General features: G+C 32.1%; 1 protein-coding gene across 1 annotated transcript in view; it reads right to left on the bottom strand.

Annotated features, from left to right (window-relative positions):
- Window positions 1-3512: 3512 nt before the first annotated feature.
- The window catches only part of LOC145685543 (uncharacterized), a 67966-nt gene continuing 51818 nt past the window's right edge, over window positions 3513-19660 (bottom strand). The window contains exons 7-9 of the mRNA XM_081757942.1: window positions 18789-18968; window positions 6188-6271; window positions 3513-3752 (exon numbers count right to left, since the gene is read on the bottom strand). Of these exons, the coding sequence (XP_081614068.1) occupies window positions 3513-3752; window positions 6188-6271; window positions 18789-18968 (504 nt within the window). The remainder of the gene's footprint in view (window positions 3753-6187; window positions 6272-18788; window positions 18969-19660) is intronic.

A 19660-nucleotide genomic window follows, 5' to 3' on the forward strand; every position in this document is an offset into this window, starting at 1 on the left:
GTGTACAAACAAGGAAAGGCTTTATTTAAGTTTCTTGTTTTCAAAAAGCTTTCTCAGTCGAAAGATGTACTAACTTTCTCAGGCCGGCCATTCTGAGTGAAACTTTTCCTGGGTCTTCCTCATTCACGCCAGGATATCGCCGGGATAATACCTAACATACATATTTCAGTTCGATTCCTTCATTTTCTTTTTTCCGGATAGTGTGCTTAAGGCCATAGGTGTCAATGTTGCCAAGAAATATGTATAAAGAAATAAATAAAACCTTTCTCTTGAAATATTTCGCTAGAAGCGCGTAAGTGTAATTTGAAATACATCTATTTGCGTTATTTTAAAAAGAGTGAACTTTTAGAAGAAACTAAACTAGGAGACTGATAGCCCCTTCCAAGTGGCTTACAGGTAGGTCCCAAGGAAAGGTCAGATTGGGTAACCCAAATAAGGTTCATGACATTTTAAATATAAATGTGATAATCTCTAGGGAAGATATACCTGAACGTTCTTTTTAAGATGAATGAGTTCAGCTCCGTTCCGCTCTGATTTATTTCAGGCTCAAACTATAGACAACAATAGGAAACAGCATACAAAGCATATGCTTTGTTCGATTAAAATAGTTTTAAGGAAATAATTTGCAATATATTTGATCAGCATGGGATGAATTAACTCCTTATATTTAATTTCTACTGCACACTATAATAGTAAGTGAACAGTCTTAAACACAGTAAACGATAGGATTCACAGAAATCCAGAAAACTACATAATAATATATTGTAAAACATATTTTCTTTAGAATAAAGACTAAGCTGTATTTACAACTGATTTTCAGCGATTTTAAACTGGAACACATTCTTTGTTTGATTACCTGAAGAAATAAGCTCCTTTATAAAGCACACGACATTCTTCATGAAAACATGTTTCTTGGAAAGTTGTATTTAAACATGTCTACTTTATTTCTTTCTTGGTAATGTGCCTAATTTTCTTTCCCCTGACTAATTTCAACAACAGATAATATGGGATAATTGTGCAATTAACAAAACAAACATCCTGTTTGAGTTTCTTCTTTTTTTACAAAATTGATTATTGAACTTTTCCTAATTGGATATACTCCTTTTTTTTCCTTTCTTTTTTGTGAATTTCAATCACAATCAACGAGGATTATTGAGAGGTCTAAAACAGAATATAGCATTGCCATCAAAATCGAAAAGTGTTTAGCCAAGTTAAATATAAATCTGTTAATCTGAAGGAACTATATAGTCTTACTAAATAATTTTTTTTTGAGTTTCTTCTTTTTTACAAAATTGATTATTGAACTTTTCCTAATTGGATATACTCCTTTTTTCCTTTCTTTTTTGTGTATTTCAATCACAATCAACGAGGATTATTGAGAGGTCTAAAACAGAATATAGCATTGCCATCAAAATCGAAAAGTGTTTAGCCAAGTTAAATATAAATCTGTTAATCTGAAGGAACTATATAGTCTTACTAAATAAATTTTTTACTGAATTACTTTCTCCCTCTCTTCTGATTAATTACTACTCAGAACAATAGGATCAAGTCTTACGTTTCAGAACAAGAAAATGCTATATTTCAAAAGGTTAATGAATTTTTTTACAAACAATTGATTTTGAAGAAAAGGAAACGAAAAACAAATATTACACTTTTCTGAAACTTGGAAAATGATTTTGGTTTTCATGCCATATAACATTTATTTTGTTTCACGTTTTCCAATCATCCCACTTTTTAAGGTATGTTCAATTAAAAACGATGAGCAAATTTACCACCACTCAAGAAATTAGTTCACTGCATCTTGAAGAAAATATATTTCACTTTAACTTTTTTCTTAAATTGTCAGGTTTTCATGGATTTTAACGTTTTAAATTAAATTAATTTCCATGGGTTTTGTCGATGCATAAGTTTTTGGGGTTTTCTTTTGGGTTTTCAACAATTCGGAGTGAAGCGATTGTTTATCGTTATTCCGCTGTTTTACGTAGTTTGGAGTTTGTGTGTTGTGAAACACATGTTTTCTTGATTTGGACATTTTATTGTATTTATTCCAGGCAAACTGATACGGAATGTTGAGAAAAGTTATAATTTCCATCACATTTTACCTTTCGAGTTTAACCGAGGATTCAGTGCAGCAGCAGTTGCGAGGACAATTTGTGCAGTGTACAGGAATGAAGCAATTGCTGAAAGAACAGCACAGAAAAGCTACTCTTGACCAATTTCTAACAGATTTCATCCAGTAAAAGCCAAAACAGTTCCACAGGCGAGGCATTGAAGTGCTACCTGAACGTTGGCAGAAGGTCATAGATAGTGGAGATGAATACATCACTGAGTGATTGTGAGTTAATGTGAGAGACAGTAAAATGTATGCAATGAATTTGTACACTCGTAGAATATGTAAATGTTATATCTATGTTGTATTTGTATTTGAATTAACAGAACAGAAGAATGAAAATAAAATATAAAATATAATAACTGCACGAAGTTTTGGATCAACCCAATAATATTGCATGTGCCTAAGTTATTATGTTGTCTGGAAACAGTATTAAATAATACTAATTCAACAGTAAGGATATTAGTACAGTAATGGACAAAATTATTAAAATATAAGGGTCAATTTTAGCTTCAACAATCACGAGCGCAAAAAACAGATGAGTTAACCATTTCGTCGAAAATAACATAAGGATTACAATAACTTCTCAGTCGAGAATAAAGCGAGAAAATCTTTAAAAAATGCAAATCATCAGGTAGTAAGTTTATATAGCTTACACGTTTCAGATTTCAATCAATTTATATCTTAACAATTGAGAAGTGACTGACATTGACTATGTGTAGATTCAGGTTAGACCAAGACCGGAATGACGAGCTGAAACGAGGCCGAAACTGATATTTTAAGTCGAGACGAGACCAAGATTCTGTATAGTGTAGTTTAATTTTGTCACGATTACATACCCAATAACATTGTAAGTTTAAAGTTTACACTAAATGTTTTTATTAATTAGTAATAATAGGTTAGGTAAGAGACATTACAGTGTTGAAAAGAATTAAATTCCTAAAGGTGGATTACGAAAAACACAATTATAAATGGTAAAGTGGAAGAAAAAATATCATTTTTCAATTGTTGATTGATAGGCATAAACATCACTTTGTAGGAAACTGTTGCCATTTTTAAGGTTCTAATCACAATACTACACTGTTACTTATATGATTACTATAAAGAAAATAATGTGAATACTTCAGTAACTATGAGAAATCCTCCGATTAATTATTAGAGCAATGCAACAGAACAGATCTATAGAGAACCTCTGTCACATTTTAAGGATTCCAGATATGAACGCCTGCCTTCTACACCAGATAATTACTACAGTGCTCGTCAATCGCAGTTAGGTAACTGTTTTAATTCTATTAAATGCATATTATTCTAGTACCTTCGAAATCAACAATAATAGATGTAATCTAAATTATTATTGTCATTTTATTTCCGAAGAATACATATGTGGTAATATTTAACAAAATTAACCCAGGTATCCATAACCTCCAACTCCAGCGTGAAGATTACCACCAACTCTTCTCACAATGGCATTAAATCCATTGATGTCATCGGCTCCATATGTAACAATTCTTCGGCTGCCATCAGGTTCAATAAGACTGTATTGTCCTTTTACAACTGGACCATCACGAACTTCGGTTTGTTGCTTGTTGTCTCCTGTGAGATGGTCACTCACAGCGTAGCCAAACTGGTATCGTGGGTAAGCCTTAAAGGTAAATAGTTTTTTATTATTTAAAATGTATAATTTTGTCATTAAGATAATTAGTAATTTTTACATCTCTCATGCATTGTTATGTACTGCCAAAATAAGGAAAAGTAGAAATTATCAACATAGTTTTATGGCATTTGCTAAATGTTATCTGATTATATACATGAGAAATGGTACTTTTGATATTTATATTATATGCAAGCTGTGCAAAATATGACTAGATTTCAAAGTAACGTATTCGACATTGCAAACAAAGAGTCACTAAATTTACTGCTCTTCAAAAAATATGTTATTTTGCAATACTGCATCCACTTAATACAAAACTAGTATAATACAACTAAAAACATTTTCTTATATCGTTCCAAAGATTCAAATGTAGGTTTAAAAATCGTTGTTATAATATTGTCTCTATTAAATTGGTCAGTGAATTTGAGTATTGAGTTCTTGTAGTTCTGAAACATATTTTAGTCTCATAATGTGAAATGAAACGCAATTGTTTGATAAAAGGGTGCGAATATTCATTGGTTTAGTTTTGTTTAAAACCGATTGCTCTTTAAAGAAAGAAAGCATTTTTTCCTAGATAGAACTTTAATTACAAAATATGTAAAGTATCAGGCTTCTCTGGCTACTCCTATACTTCGTATTATTGTAACTAAATGATATTAGCACCTATACAATCATTGCTCATTTCTTGACAGTAGTTGTAGAAAATGTCAACTTTTAATACCTTTCTTAACCCTAGAAATATCAGGTTTTTACAAATGCTTTTAAACAAGAATTGATCTGCATCTATACACCCATCCTACTAGGCTAATGAGACCAAATTCGGAGAGGAAATTTAATAATATTCGCTTCAATACACTACTATGTCATCTAAAATGTTGATTTGAGTTGATTTTAGTTTAGCGTCCCTTTCAGCAGCGAGGCTATATGAGACGTGGACTTACTGATTAACGTGGAATCCGAACCACATGAGTATGTATCGAGCTATTGGAGGTATTGTGATTTGAAAACATTATTATGAGAACTTATCATAATACAATTCCTATAGAACTCAAGTTGTTTTAGGTTGTAAGAAAAGTGACATGTCGTTTTCATTGACCGCATCTCTACAGGGACAGCAACAAAAGAGTTTCTAGGTCCCAACTATACTGTGCATTAAAATCTCAAATCCTAGTTGTTCCAATTTCTACCAGTGATGAAAATATACGCGATCAGACGTTGTCAGCAGAGTATAACACACCCTTTGTGTTGACAAATTTCGGTCGTTTCTTTTCAATTGCTAGGTCCACTTGCGCTATTTATCATCAACACAAGTAGTGATGCACGTCTTGCACGATTCCCTTCCAATGCCACAGAATGCAGAGCATAACCTTCCTTGGCAGCAATGTAGATACCTTTTGCGTCGAGTTCGATATTTTATGACCATTGCTGTGATCGTGTAACCATTTTTTTTAACATTTGTAATACTTTTCTGGAAATAAGGTTGTAAATCGTAAAGCAGTTTTACGCAATGTTCAGTCATCTTCACGGCACAAAGTTGACGTCCAATTCTAAAACTCTCACTACTTTGCTCATTTACTAGCTTGGACTGTAAGCTTTTAAAAGACGTCAGCTCTGTCAAACTACGACTCAGCGAACACTGTATGGTTAGGGACACTGATACCCTCAACGTTGGGAAAATAACTCAAATGCGGCTACGTTGTTACAATACGTGCATTTGGCACGGAAGATCTGGGTTTGATTAGAGCCAGGAGCTCAAATGGTTCTTATCCCAGTGTTCAACTGTAGGTTCATGTTTCATAGAGCTTTTGTGCTGAATGGGACGCCAAATTCTAAACCAACTAACGAACGTTGGAAAAGAACAGAAAAGAACTGACTACTTTTTTAAATAAATATAACTTTATAACTACTATTCAAAAATATATACAAAATCAAATTACTCGACAGATATCATTTTGTCGCTATAGCTATCGAATTAGGTGGTTCATGGGATCTTGAGGACTTTAACTTTATAAAAGAAGTTGGTCACCGCATTTATTTATCGTCAGGAGACGCTAGAGCAACCTCTTTTCTACTACAACGCATCAGTATAGGGAACGTTGCATCAGTCTTGGGAACACTACCCTCTGGTAAGGAACTGGAGGAGATCTCTGTTCTGTATCCTCTCGGCGAAAATTTGAAAGTGCTGTTGAAAAGTTTATCACAATAATTTATATTATTTGATAATTATGTTTTTACAAAATCAAATACGTTCAATAATTTGTTTTTGAAATCATGAACGGTATGTATACTGAAGAAAGGTTGCTAATTCAAACGAATTGTCTCGACTTAGTTCACTTCAAGAGAACTACAAATTTGATGTAAATGAAGCTGGATAATCTATATAATTACTGACAATTATTTATAACGTCAATTCTCAATGTACTTACGTAATAATCAAGTCCTCCACCAATTCCTCCAAGGACACCAACTGCATAAGCAGAGGATGCAAGAGCAATAACAGCAAAGATAATCTTGAAAAAAAGAAAAATAATATCTTGAATGAAAATTGAAATTTTACAAATTATTCAAAGTACAAGAAGTGTTTAATCATTACTGGATTTAATTTTTTTTTAAATTCAATTTTTCTTACAATTAGCACTGCATATGAACATTGTGTACTTGTTAGAAACTAGACCCATGGTTTACCCATTCCAGTAGATAGCTTTTGTAACGAAGTTAATTAAAATTTAGACCTTGAAACTTTTGGTACAAAAGGGAATAATGTGTGTTGATCTATTGCCCAAATTTTTCCAACTAATTTTAAGATATGGTACATACTGACAACTTCTATATGTTTTCTCGGATGTAAGCAAAAGTTTGATTGTGAGAATATTTCACCCCACTAACGAAAGTTTCGTCGTCACATGTCGTAGCTCTCAAACTGCTCATCGCTGGTTACCAAGAGCAACTGCATAGCAAGAAAATTTATCTTTTTTAACTAAAGTTTTTTGATACATTGAGATTGATATTCTTTATTGTTTTTGATTGTCCCCTCTTCGATAGAAAATATTTTTGAACACAGTTAGTACCACCTGAGCTAGTTCTCATCACATTGCATTATTGAACGTGTATTTTCGAAGACTGGAGGTGGCATTTTCTCATTATATAAAATATAGTATCTCTCGAGTCTCGTAAGGTCAGTCGGTTGATGAAACTATGTATGTAAATAACTCACTTTATATAAACGGATACTTTCTTTGGCGTCTTGTAAAGTTCCGTTTTATGCGATCGGGAGAGCATTTTCTGCAATGTTTCTAAAACATTGAAATGGGTACTGTATATTGTTCTTGAACGCATCACGACAAGACAGATAAATAGCTTAAAACGAATTTTGAAGTATTTTCAGAACCTACCCCAAGCTAAGAATATATATATATATATATATATATATATATATATATATATATATATATATATATATATATATATATATATTTGATAGAAGGGCATATCTAAGGGTGTTTCATCATTTTCTGGATTTTTATCCTTCTATTCTCACTGAAATGAGATCCTAAAGTGTGCGGAATCATAAATGATTTCCATGAATTGATTCTCCCTACACGAACAACGGATCATCTTTGCTACAGACTCACTAAGGACCGACCTAATCATTTGAAATAATTTTGTAATATTATCATCACTTACTTCAATCTGGATTGAATCCTAGGGGGAGTAACGGTGTCAAACTTTAGGCGAAACTTGACTGTCACATGGTTGCCTAGTTGGGAAAAAACTCTCCTTATTCAAATTAGGAGGTTACGTGACCCAGTGTTTTAAAAATTACTCTATAAGGAAGGAAAAGGCCATTCTTTTACTTTTCTACGTACGTTGAATGCGAGGTTGCCTGAAACCGCTTGAACAATTTAAAATGATTTTGCAGCATAAAGCTAGGTTTATGTGATGTTATTCTCCCACATTAAAAGGTAGGGGATGAGAGATTTGATGTGTATTTTAAAAGAAAGTGTGTCTAAAGAACCTAGCAGGTAACAAAGATTAAACTTGGTTTATAAATTCATTGTAAAGGAGTGGAGAGATATTCCAAAATTTCAAAATTTTGGTTTTAAAGACATTGGGATATTTTCTATATTTCTTTCATCACACTTAGAGCAAGGCTATCTGCTGTTTCTGGTCGTATAACCGAAAAACGGTTGACTTCTTAGAAACAATTTTAGAATAGGTTAATGTCTGCTTCAAATTGGGACTATGTCACGACCAGTGGATACTTAGGATCTTGATTCGGGGAGCCTATTCACAACAAGTGAATAAGCTCTTATTTTTGCTTTTCACCCTTTAAAACCGAAACACACAAGACCGTCATTGCGAAATCGGGGGGGTGGGTGCAATTCGCTACCTAAATTTGGGAATTAAATATATTTAAATCTGTTTTCTACTAATATAATAAGAAAAATCGTAAAACTCACATGTCGGTGGAGGATCATAACACCCAGAAAAATCTGACATGATGCTACTGCAAGCACACGTTGAATATTTCTAATCTCATTTCAACTTAACTGATTTCATTTTATAGAAAAATGGAAAAACTCAGTTTTATCTATGTATGTTTTTACTGAAAGGAAGTGTTGAGAGTAGTTGAAACTGAAATATAATAATGGCAAAATTTGCATACTGCTGAATCTTGTGACTGTGATATGATACATACTAAAATTTAACAGTGAATTTAACATTTTATTCTATTCATAGAACAAAAAGGAAACATCTTCTTGGCCTATCTAATTTCCCGGCTACTTATTCCCTCCCTCTTGACTTTCCTAAATTTAGACATTCACCTTTCTTTATAACTACACTATGTAAATATTTCTTTGCTATAATAATTAAAGTTCCGTTATGTTGATATCCGTGCAAGTTGGTGTGAACACCAGTTTCGCTTATGATCTCTTCTTACTTTTGGTGTTACTTACGACAGCCGACCTGAAATGCAACTAACAAGGTTGCAAGTATGGTGGTAGAAACGAAGGAAAATAACAACTAAGGGAAAAAACAGAAGAATAGAATGGACAAAACAAGTAGAAAAGAACGCAATACTTACATTGAACGAAATTTGACAAATACAGCATTATTTCTGAACAAAGACCATAGGAAAATGGAAAGTCTTTGAAAATCTTAGAAATGGTAAGAAAAATTACTGTTTTACATGGAATGCGAAAAACTAACAAATTTATTTCAGGAGATGGTTGTTGAGCCCGGTAGCCCTCCTAAATGCGCCACTGAGTATGACATTTTTAATTAAAAATGAAATTCTACCGAAAACCAAGAGTGCAATGCTATGCTAAAATACAGTATTTTGTAGATTTCAACCACTGCTATCTTTAATGGTGATGGAAATGGGCAATCCTGGGCAATCCTGGGCAATGGAAAGTTGTTTAATTTTTTCTCGTTCAAATAATAGGAATTTAATCTAATTATTTAACTATGTGTTAGTTAAAATATACCTAATGCACAGAATGAATTATGATTTGAATGACTTAAGATGCTACAATTGAAAAGAACGGAATAATTTTAAATAGCTGTTGACAAAAAGCGGGAAAAAATAAACTACTTTACACACCGTTAGGTTTGTCAGTTAATTCTTGGTTGATTCAGTCATGAAACATATTTTATACTGTAATATATATATATATATATATATATATATATATATATATATTAATAAACATGCGTACATGTGTATTTTATGATAACAATTTCAGTATTTGATTATTTACGAATAAAGAAGTTATATAATGGTAACACTAAACAATTTTAAGATACTTACGGTAAATGCCTTCATTTCTGTTGTTCTGGAGAGATTGTCTCAAACTGTATTGAATACAAATAACTCTGGAAGTTTTATTAAGTAATGAACGGAAAGAAAGCTTTTATAAGCATTTTTTTACAAGGAAATTGCTTATTCCTTTAGGATTATTTTCATTTAAGTCAAACGTTGCTAACGTTTAAAATATTTGCAGCATTCCATAATGCAATTATAACATTGTAGTCAAAGTTTCTAATCACATGATGTCATTCAAAATAATTAAAAAGAAAGTAATTTAAATAACTAATTAAAGGAAATATCTTGAACAATAGCATTATCCTATTTGCTACATTACAAAAGAAAATGTTTGCTATATATTTTGTAATTTCCTTAGATTATAGTATATAAAGAGAGCAACATAGTTGCCTTCTACAAAGCAGTTAGAGCAACAGAAGCTATATTCAAGAAAAATTAAACATTATTAAAATGGTAATGTATTGTATCTGTAATGTAATGTAATGGTAATGTATTGTAATTATTTTGCTCCGATTTTACGTCACTTTTGATAAGTTTTGGGGATTTCTTTTCATTTTTGATAAGTTTCAGTAATTTTTGTTATTAATGTTTTTCATTCTTTTGATTTCGGTAATATGCTGGGGAAGCTGCACTGAAATAAATACATTTTCTATCATTTTTCAAATTTCATTAAATATTTCTATTTTATATTATTTTCTGAGGTATAAACTTGTTACATTTATCAACGGTGAGTATCTTGGCAGAGAGAGGTAGCGTGTCAAGGAAATTCTCCGTCTCTAATATGTCCCTGCTCTTTACATTCTGATATTTCATTTAAAAAATTATTAGTGCAAATCAATAACTACACAATTTACGTTGAGACATAATTATTATATCTTTCAGCAAGACGCAGAAACACATCATGATGCATAGTAAGATTCGGGAAATAAGTACATTTTACGCTGATTAATTTGCGGTATTGGACGTAAGCATTACATTGGTTGAATTTACATGCTATTTTATTTGGTTATCGTCATTTAAAAGGAAACTTAAATATTTCAACTGAAGACGCTGTCTTATTTTTCCGTTATCACAGACCTAATATCCATCGTTTGGTGTATTTGTTGTATTATTTAAAACGTACAGTCATAAATTTAATCATTTTCCAATTTTACGTCATTTTTCATAAATTTTAAGTCATTTGCTATTTTTAGGGGAATTTGTAGGTTATATATCTATATTTCTTGGGTCATGAACTTTCCCCATCTCAGTATCATATTCTAATCACTTAGATGTGAAAATAGTTTATGTAGTTTCTTAATTTATTGTGTTAACTAATTTATGTGTATTACAAAAGACGATTCGGTGTTTTGGTATATTTCCAATGAAGATGGTGTGTTTCGTTCCGTAATCATTTTCACATTAAAGGTGTCGGGTGAATTTATTGTTATTTCATAGATATGAAATGTTTTTTGTTTATTCCTACTTATTATTCTCTTATATTATACTATGTTTAAACCATACTTAGATAAATCGTAATTGAACAGAGTATAGCGAAGCTTCTACCACTGGACTTAACTATCTGATGTGCGTGTGTGTGTGTGTGTGTGTGTGTGTCCCGCATTATCTCTCAAGAAAATATTCCATTTTAGTAAAACTACGGATCCATCTTTCCTGAAGGTAGAAAAATAATGTGCTTTTCGAAGTCTCAATCCAATAATGATTAATGGAATATAATGGAATGAAATGCACCTTCGTAGTACACACTACGCAAAAATCATTCCTTTTCGATATGATGCTCAGTTGCTCAGGGAAGACAATGGTAAGCCTCCCATTTTCATTTCACTTCACGGCTCACATTCTCTTCGAGGCTTTCCAATTATATCCACTATTTGAGGTTAAACCATATAAGGAATGAAAAGAAGAATAAACCAAGGTCAACAGGCGCATTTTATCATTATTTTTCTTATGATCATCAATGATCTACGCTGACCGGTCAATTCATGCACACGGTCTACCACAATGTGAATATTTTTTAAGGGATAATTGGCGTACACTTTTCTGAGGCTATGCAATTATCTTCACTATTTGACTTTAAAATCGCTAGGGCAATGATGGACTGAAATTAACCCCACCTAAATCACCAGCGATTAAGGAAGTAGGTGCAACGGTAACCTTAGTAAACAAAACTTTTGTTTCATTTTGATAAAGTATGGTCTTCATTTTCATTGATGCACTCCCTTACTTATAGGGGATAAGTAAGAGAGAAAGAATGGCACCCACAGTGAATGAAATAAATGCTCCCCTGGAATTTCGTAAATACTTGTCAACTTTTATAAATAATAAAACAATAATATAATGAAACACACTTTAATTCGCTCCTACAATCTAAATATTGACTAGTTAATTATAATAAAATAACTAATAACTTTTTTGAAATGAGTTTCTTTCTCCAAATTCTCATTTTGAATAAAACATTAACTAAATCATTTCACCTAAGTACCAACATAATTTTAATATTTAGAATTGCTATGCTGATGATCCCTATGAATACTTGTTAAGATCCTAGGATAATTTAATAATTAAAGCTGTATTAATTTACATTAGAATACATGACATGCATGTAACAGGCATTTTAACAGGGTTCGAACATTTCGAAAGAGTAATTAGCAGTTCAATTATTCTATTCCGACGTTAATTTTATGTTATCATTTTATGTTATCATAAAATTGCATGAACTGTTGAACACGAATTATTATTTTTTTCCTTTTCTGTCTAGTTTTAGTAATAAAATGTGCAGTAATAATATAGATTTAACTAAAATTATTTTGTATCCACAGATGTCTTCTACTCTCATTTTGTGCCTTGCCTTGTTCTTCGGAACTTCTTACGGTATGTATTAATTTAATTACGTGTTAGTTGTACAGTGTACTATTGACATAAGTTCAGTATTTGTTCAGTATTTTTAATACATTAGATGTTCTTACGATATTTACAACTCGTACAATTATTATCAAATAAGGATAGTTCATACTCTAGTTCATTAAGGTGATCTCTTGTCTTTGACTAATGTGATTAGTGTGCTACCTTTGTGAGCAGGGCCAGCTTTATCACTAAGGCCGCGTCAAAGGTGTAATGTACTTACGTACGCATGTTGCGCGAAATTTCAAAAACAATACAAAAACTACGACAGTTGAAGAATTATAACAAAATAATTAAAATAATAAACACTTTTTATTATTTCGGAAATTGTCTTATATTATTTCGGAAGACTCACGGTTCTTGTTTAATTTTCTTATATGATTTTTGTCTGAATAAAAAATGGTTATATTGAAAAAGATTGTCAAGGGGATCAAAATAGTTATTTTCTATTTTATATTACAGTAGAGAGTTAATGACACGAGTACATGTGCGAAATGAGAGACAAATATACATCAAGGACGACAATTCAAAAATTTCAAATGAATTTAATAATGAACTTTGAAATGAGAGTATTGAATCCCCAAACCTTCTTTAAAAAATTTAACATTAAAAGCACTTTGTTTTAAATATTATTTAATTCGTGGATATTATTTTCATATTTGTATTTTTTTCAGCCGTTTTCCTCAGCAGTGGAGTTAGTAGCCAGAATAATAACCGTATCTCACTCGCTACAATTCCCGTAGTCGGTGCTTATGGTGGCTATGGACTTGGTGGCTACGGACTTGGTGCAGGATACGGTCTTGCGGGTTATGGACTCGGTGTCGGATATGGTCTAGGCGGATACGGTCTTGGAGCTTATGGACGCGGCGGATACGGAGCCTGGGGATATGGTGCACAAGGTCTCCGTGGAATTGGTTATCTTGGTTAAGAATTTCAGAAACATGTAACTTTATTCGTTTTGTGAATAAAATAAAAAGTGAACGCATCTTAAAAGATTTGTTTTTTTATTTCTTGTCTTTTCCTGAAAATTAAAATAGAAACTTGAAAGTAATGTTAACTATTAAGAATGAATATTAAATAATTTAGTTTATGTGATTTTGTAAATTGAGAAAAGTGCTATCAGAACACATATTAGTGAAATAAAGTGTACAGAGTTACAGTGCAATCACGAAAATATGAATACCTTGTACTGTTCGGTTGTAGGAAAATAAGTGCAAGAAACGTTCATGCGGAGCCTATGGCAGTTTTCTATATTGGCAGTTCCTTGGAGGCTTAAGTGCACTGCGAGCCCTTCGTCCATAGTTCTGTGCTAGATAATATTACAATGTAATATATCGAAGTGTCAACTAAAGGAATGTAGGCCTGGTGATAAGGCCAATGTAAATAAGTTATAGTTCCTCATAAGATAAATGTTTTCTCCGTAAAACCAAATTTGGTCATTAAAAGGAAAAGTCTAATTAAATAAGGAACAATAAAGAGAAGCAAACTAAAATAGACTCAAATTATTAAAGAAAACTCAACTTCACATCAAATTTGAGATTGTAGTAAATGGTCCTACATAGGTTAATTTCGTTCAAATTTAATTTAAAATAGAAACATCATTTTTCGTTTGTTAAGCATAAGTCATTAGAAAATCAAATTCGATTTAATTTCACACACTATCTATGTGCTCGCCTGGATATATTGCTTACCCTTAGCTATTACTCTACATATGAACCTAGCGAAATTTGTATTTATAAGAGTATCTTTAATTCTATCTACCTAGCATATACTTCAAATGGAGTATATATTTTATATTTTTAATATCTTTACTGCATAAAGTTCTTCATTAACCCACGAGACATCTTCCACAAACGCAAGCTGTAGGAAACCATGACTTAGTTCCTCTCTGCCAGTAAGTGACCTAGAACTATGATCGCATTTTTTTTACTTTTATTTTTACAATATTAGTAGCAATATATATTTATATATCCTTTCTTCTTTCTTACTTTTTGCACTTCATGCAAAGTAGTTAGATACGGTTCTACCATTAATATATCGTTTCTTTATAGCATGTAAAGAGAGACTTTTCATTTCTCAGAGGTCAAGATTTATATGTAACATTATTCAAGATAAGAGTAGATCTGCCTTCCTTGTTCATTCTGCTTACTGTGGTTATCTTTTTAACGGTTTAAACATTCAATTTTGCCCTACTTCTTGCGACTGTTAAAATCATTTTAAATATTTTGCACTGCTTATGTTCTTTTTTTTTTTTTACTTTGTACACTTCACATGAATAAAATTTCGACAGCAAACACCCTGCAGCTGGGCCACTCAAAATACACCGTCATATCGTATAATCTTGTCAGTCATCCCTTCGTCTCTCCCATACTGAAATCTGCAAAAAACATGAGTTCAGTTCTAGTTTCAAAAGCGTTGTATTAATATTTAGAAAATAAAAAAAACAAAAGCGAGATAAAAACATCATTCATAAGGTGTTAGTGGGACGAACTTAAACACGTACACAATGTAAAATTAAAACCGATAGATATCTCTAAGACATCCCCTGTTTTTTTCTTAACCTCATAGTTCGTCTTAAACTATCATTCTGTTAACAGGAACACAAATCAATATTGTGATATTTTTGCAGTCTGCAATATCCACCAGCATTGTCCATTGAACTTCATAAATGTTTAACTGAATTTATATAGAAAAGGAACAGTTTTCACCAGAGTACTTAAGGGCTAAGTCGATGCATTTTTTGTGTACTTATTTTAGTCAATGCCCTATTGTAATGAACACCGTGTTTCGGACTGGCTCTATGAGCTTCCATATGCTCTTCATAGCTAACATACGTGTTACCGGGTTCAATAACTGACATAATAATAATTATAGCCATGTACGAAGCTAAGAACAACTTTCAACTGACTCTAAGCCTCATTGATAAAATAGAACACTAACTAACTAATATTAGTCAATGAATTTGTGATGATTTTATCTACGTTAATTTCCAAGTCAATCCTCTTATGCCCGTTATTAGGATATCCCGTTTTCTTATTAGAAAATGTATTTGTCTCAATTTTACAATGCAAGCAAAAACTATCGTATTCCACTGTATAGAGAATGAGTGACACCTGTTGTAAAAGTGAATTTACTCTTCGTAAACTTGGGCAAAATTTGCTGAACAGTTTTAAAATTTCAATAAAAAAAAAGAAACACACAAGAAGACGTAAAACAAAAACACCCGATCTCATCTTTTTCTTTTAGAAAAAACAACAATATTTACTCTATTCGTCACTACCTGTGTTTCACCTTCATAATATTACAAACTAAATTCAATTCAAAGTCTTATTATTAACATAAAATAACGTTAGCTCTATGTAATAACATCTCAAATCAATGTACTTCATATATTATTGAGTTTTCAATAGACTGCGTACCGTAGTAGCTAACGCTGTAGCATTTTCTCCAACAGATCTTCATGTAACATTTATTTCATTTCAGCCATCCTGAGTAAGATTTTCCTGATTTTTCTCATTCCCACCAGGCAAATACCGCGTTTGGTATCTAACATACAGTTCCCAGGACACTTTTCACTTTTCTGGTAGTGTGCTCGCCGAGTGACGTCATCAACCACATGTGACGGTCTAATCTCCTTTGTTTGAACATTAGAGCATATCTGTATAACAGTATGTACAGAATATTTCAAAATAGCATCGACAAAGTACGGGAGATGATTTCTGACACCAAAATTAAGCAACCTGAGTTTAGAAATACTTCTATTTGTCGCTATCATCACCTGGAAATTTATCGAACAACTGACAATCTGTCGTAATTCGACAACGAAATGTCAGATCAAAGTCGAGTAAAAAGAAAAGTACATTATGCTTACTTCTTGATTCTACTGACATATAATTGGATGAGTTGCATTGGAAGCGCAAACGTGATTCTGAAAGAAATTAAAGAATTCCCGTTGTATTTTGTCAAAATTTGAATGAGGAAAGTAAACAAAAAGCAACTATGATCTTTCAAGATACAAAAATCATGGTATAACGTTCAAGTTAGAGTTCAGAAAAATAACAGATACATAAGTTTGATTCATCGGCTTTTTCTGAGTACAAAATAAACTTGGAAGAAGAACTGTCCTTCCAATAGACACATTGTTTGAGTACATAATTCAGCATTCATGATAAATATTGAAATATGAATATGTATATTGAGTGGGAATTCGCAGTTTTGTCAGCGTAATTAAATGCATCTTGTACATTCCGAAAAATCTACCAGTTTAATTTCTTCTTTCTCATTTATTCTAAACTGGCGAATCTATCCTTAGTGTGTTTGCATTACTAAAGTAATCTACTAGTGAACTTTGTTTTATAAGTCACTCTTTACTATATCTATTACATATGTTATCTGACTGTCTCTTTCCTCTTCTTACTTTTGAACTTCCCTATAATAAAGTTTTACAGCTATATTTCATTGGCGTAGCCCTTGTATTCTTTTATGTTATATTATGAGAGAGATTCTCCGAATTATGTAAAAGATAAGAATCAGTGACAACGCAAGAAAGGAGTCAAGATGTCAAGCGTCTGTCTCCTGTTACGAAGGAAACCCCAACATCACAGGTCATATTGTAACGACGATTGACAAAGGAAACAACACCCATGCCTCCCATGCAGTCGGTATTCCTCTATAAAGCCTGAGATTGACTAGTGAGCTCATTAGAGAGATGCCTAGGGTGCACTGGCCCCCTATAGTCTAATGTGATCCCAAATGGATTTTCATGCATTGGTTTATCATTCGTTTTTTTTTTTTAAGAATTACTGTATAATTCGTTTGCAATCCGAATCGTGGAACCCAAATTCCATACCTAATCGCTATCGAATCTACAATTTTGTGTGCAGAAAGCTGCTAGGTTAGCCATTTCGTCACAAAATAACATACTGCCTAAAATAGTTTCTCAGCCAACAATAAAGTGAGAAAATAAAACAAAATACGCAACATCAGGTAGTAAGTTTATATAGCTTATACGTATTCAACTTCATTCAATTTATTTGTTGACAATTGAGATGAGACTGACATAGACATGTGTATAAATCTAGACGAGAAAGAGAGACCTGAATGACAATCTTCAATCGAAATGAGACGAACCCGACACTGCTTCGTTAAGTAGAGACGATACAAATATTCTCTGCAATCTAGTTTTGTTTTGTTTCTGATAACGTTGTAAGTTTTGAGTTTAATTATTTCTGTAACTTAGAAGTTGGAAATAATATATACACTCAATATTGTTATTAATTAGTAGTATTAGTGAACATAATAGACATTACAGTGTTGAAAACTATTAACGGGAAAACTGTTTATATCGATCACGAAGAATATGATTTGAAACGGTATAGTACAAGATAAAGTATTATTCAGGTGTTGCTAGATAGGGATAAATATCACCTTGCAAGAAACTGTTACCAATTATAGAGTTAGAATCACAATATTACACATTTCTGCATTTAGTTTTTATGCAGAAAATAATTGAATGGGTGGATTCCAAAATAGCCTAAGCCAATTTTTGTCAATTTTAAGATACTGGTTCTATTAAGTTCCATTTCAGTATGTGCGTATACTAAATGCCAACTATGCCAAAACTCCACAAATCAAATTAAATGTAGGCAAAAGAAAACAGTGTTGTTTTCCAAAATGTCCTTAGTCAACAGTATTCTCTGAAGTTATTTTCTGACTTATGCCTAAAAACGCTTAAATAACTCTTGTTACAGATGATAATTTCACCGTTATTTTACGAAAGTAGGCAATTACAATTTTCGTTTATGTGAATTACTTTTCTTTCACAGAAATAGAATGATGGAAACACACACAAAAAAGTCTCCTGAAAAACTGACTTTATTTACTTAGGCTCTTTTGGAATTGAGCTCTTCAATTTGTATTATTCAGTAACAGTGGGAAATCGGCCAATAAATATTTATAGTAATATAACAAGACAGATCTATAGGAAACATTTCTCATACCTCGATATGAATTATGTCTTCTATATTGCACATTACTATTACGTTGCTCATTAGTCGCGGAAGGTAACTGTTTTAATTTTATTAAATGTATTATTATTATTATTATTATTATTATTATTATTATTATTATTATTATTATTATTATTATTATACCTTAGAAATCAACAATAATAGATGTAATCTAAAATATTATTGTCATTTTATTTCCGAAGAATACATTTGTGGTAATATTTAACAAAATTAACCCAGGTATCCATAACCTCCAACTCCAGCGTGCAGATTACCACCAACTCTTCTCACAATGGCATTAAAACCATTGATGTCATCGGCTCCATATGTAACAATTCTTCGGCTGCCATCAGGTTCAATAAGACTGTATTGTCCTTTTACAACTGGACCATCACGAACTTCTGTTTGTTGCTTGTTGTCTCCTGTGAGATGGTCACTCACAGCGTAGCCAAACTGGTATCGTGGGTAAGCCTTAAAATAAACAGTTAATTTCTTGTCTAAAATGTTGTATAATTTTGTCATCTACATTATGAGTATTTTATGCTTCTATCATGCATTGTCACATGCTACCAAAATAATGAAATGATATTAATACTAATCTCAGTAACTACACAATGAATGGTTATTTCTTGAAAGCAGTCGTCCAAAATGTTAACTCATAATACGTTCCTCAACACTTGAAATAACCAATACTTTCAAATAAGAAGTGGTTGATATAAATTGCTCCAATATACTTTGTGTACTGATCTAATGCTGCCAAATTCGGGGAAAACATTCAATTATACTCGCTTCCATACACCCAGGATATGTAATAATTATTAAACCTGTGCAGGTATTGTAATATGAAAATATTACTATGCACATTAGAATACCATTCCATTCCTATAGAACTTTTGTTGTTTCTGGTAATCATAAAAGTGACATGTTTTACAGACTTCATTTGAATCTAACTTGTCATCATTTTGCTGAGACAGCAGCAAATGGCATTCTAAATTTCTAGACAAGGGCTGTAGTGTACATGCATTAAACCTCCGATGCATCAATTTCTAACAGGTAGTTAAAAATTCCGAGGTCTGATGTTGTCAATGGCCTGGACCCCACCCTTTGTATTGATCAGTTCCGGTCGTTTCTTTTAATTGTTACATACTATTTGTCAAAGTACA

Source organism: Thermobia domestica, chromosome 5, assembly GCF_964235325.1.
Source record: "Thermobia domestica chromosome 5, izTheDome1.hap1.1, whole genome shotgun sequence".
Taxonomy (NCBI): Eukaryota; Metazoa; Arthropoda; class Insecta; order Zygentoma; family Lepismatidae; genus Thermobia; species Thermobia domestica.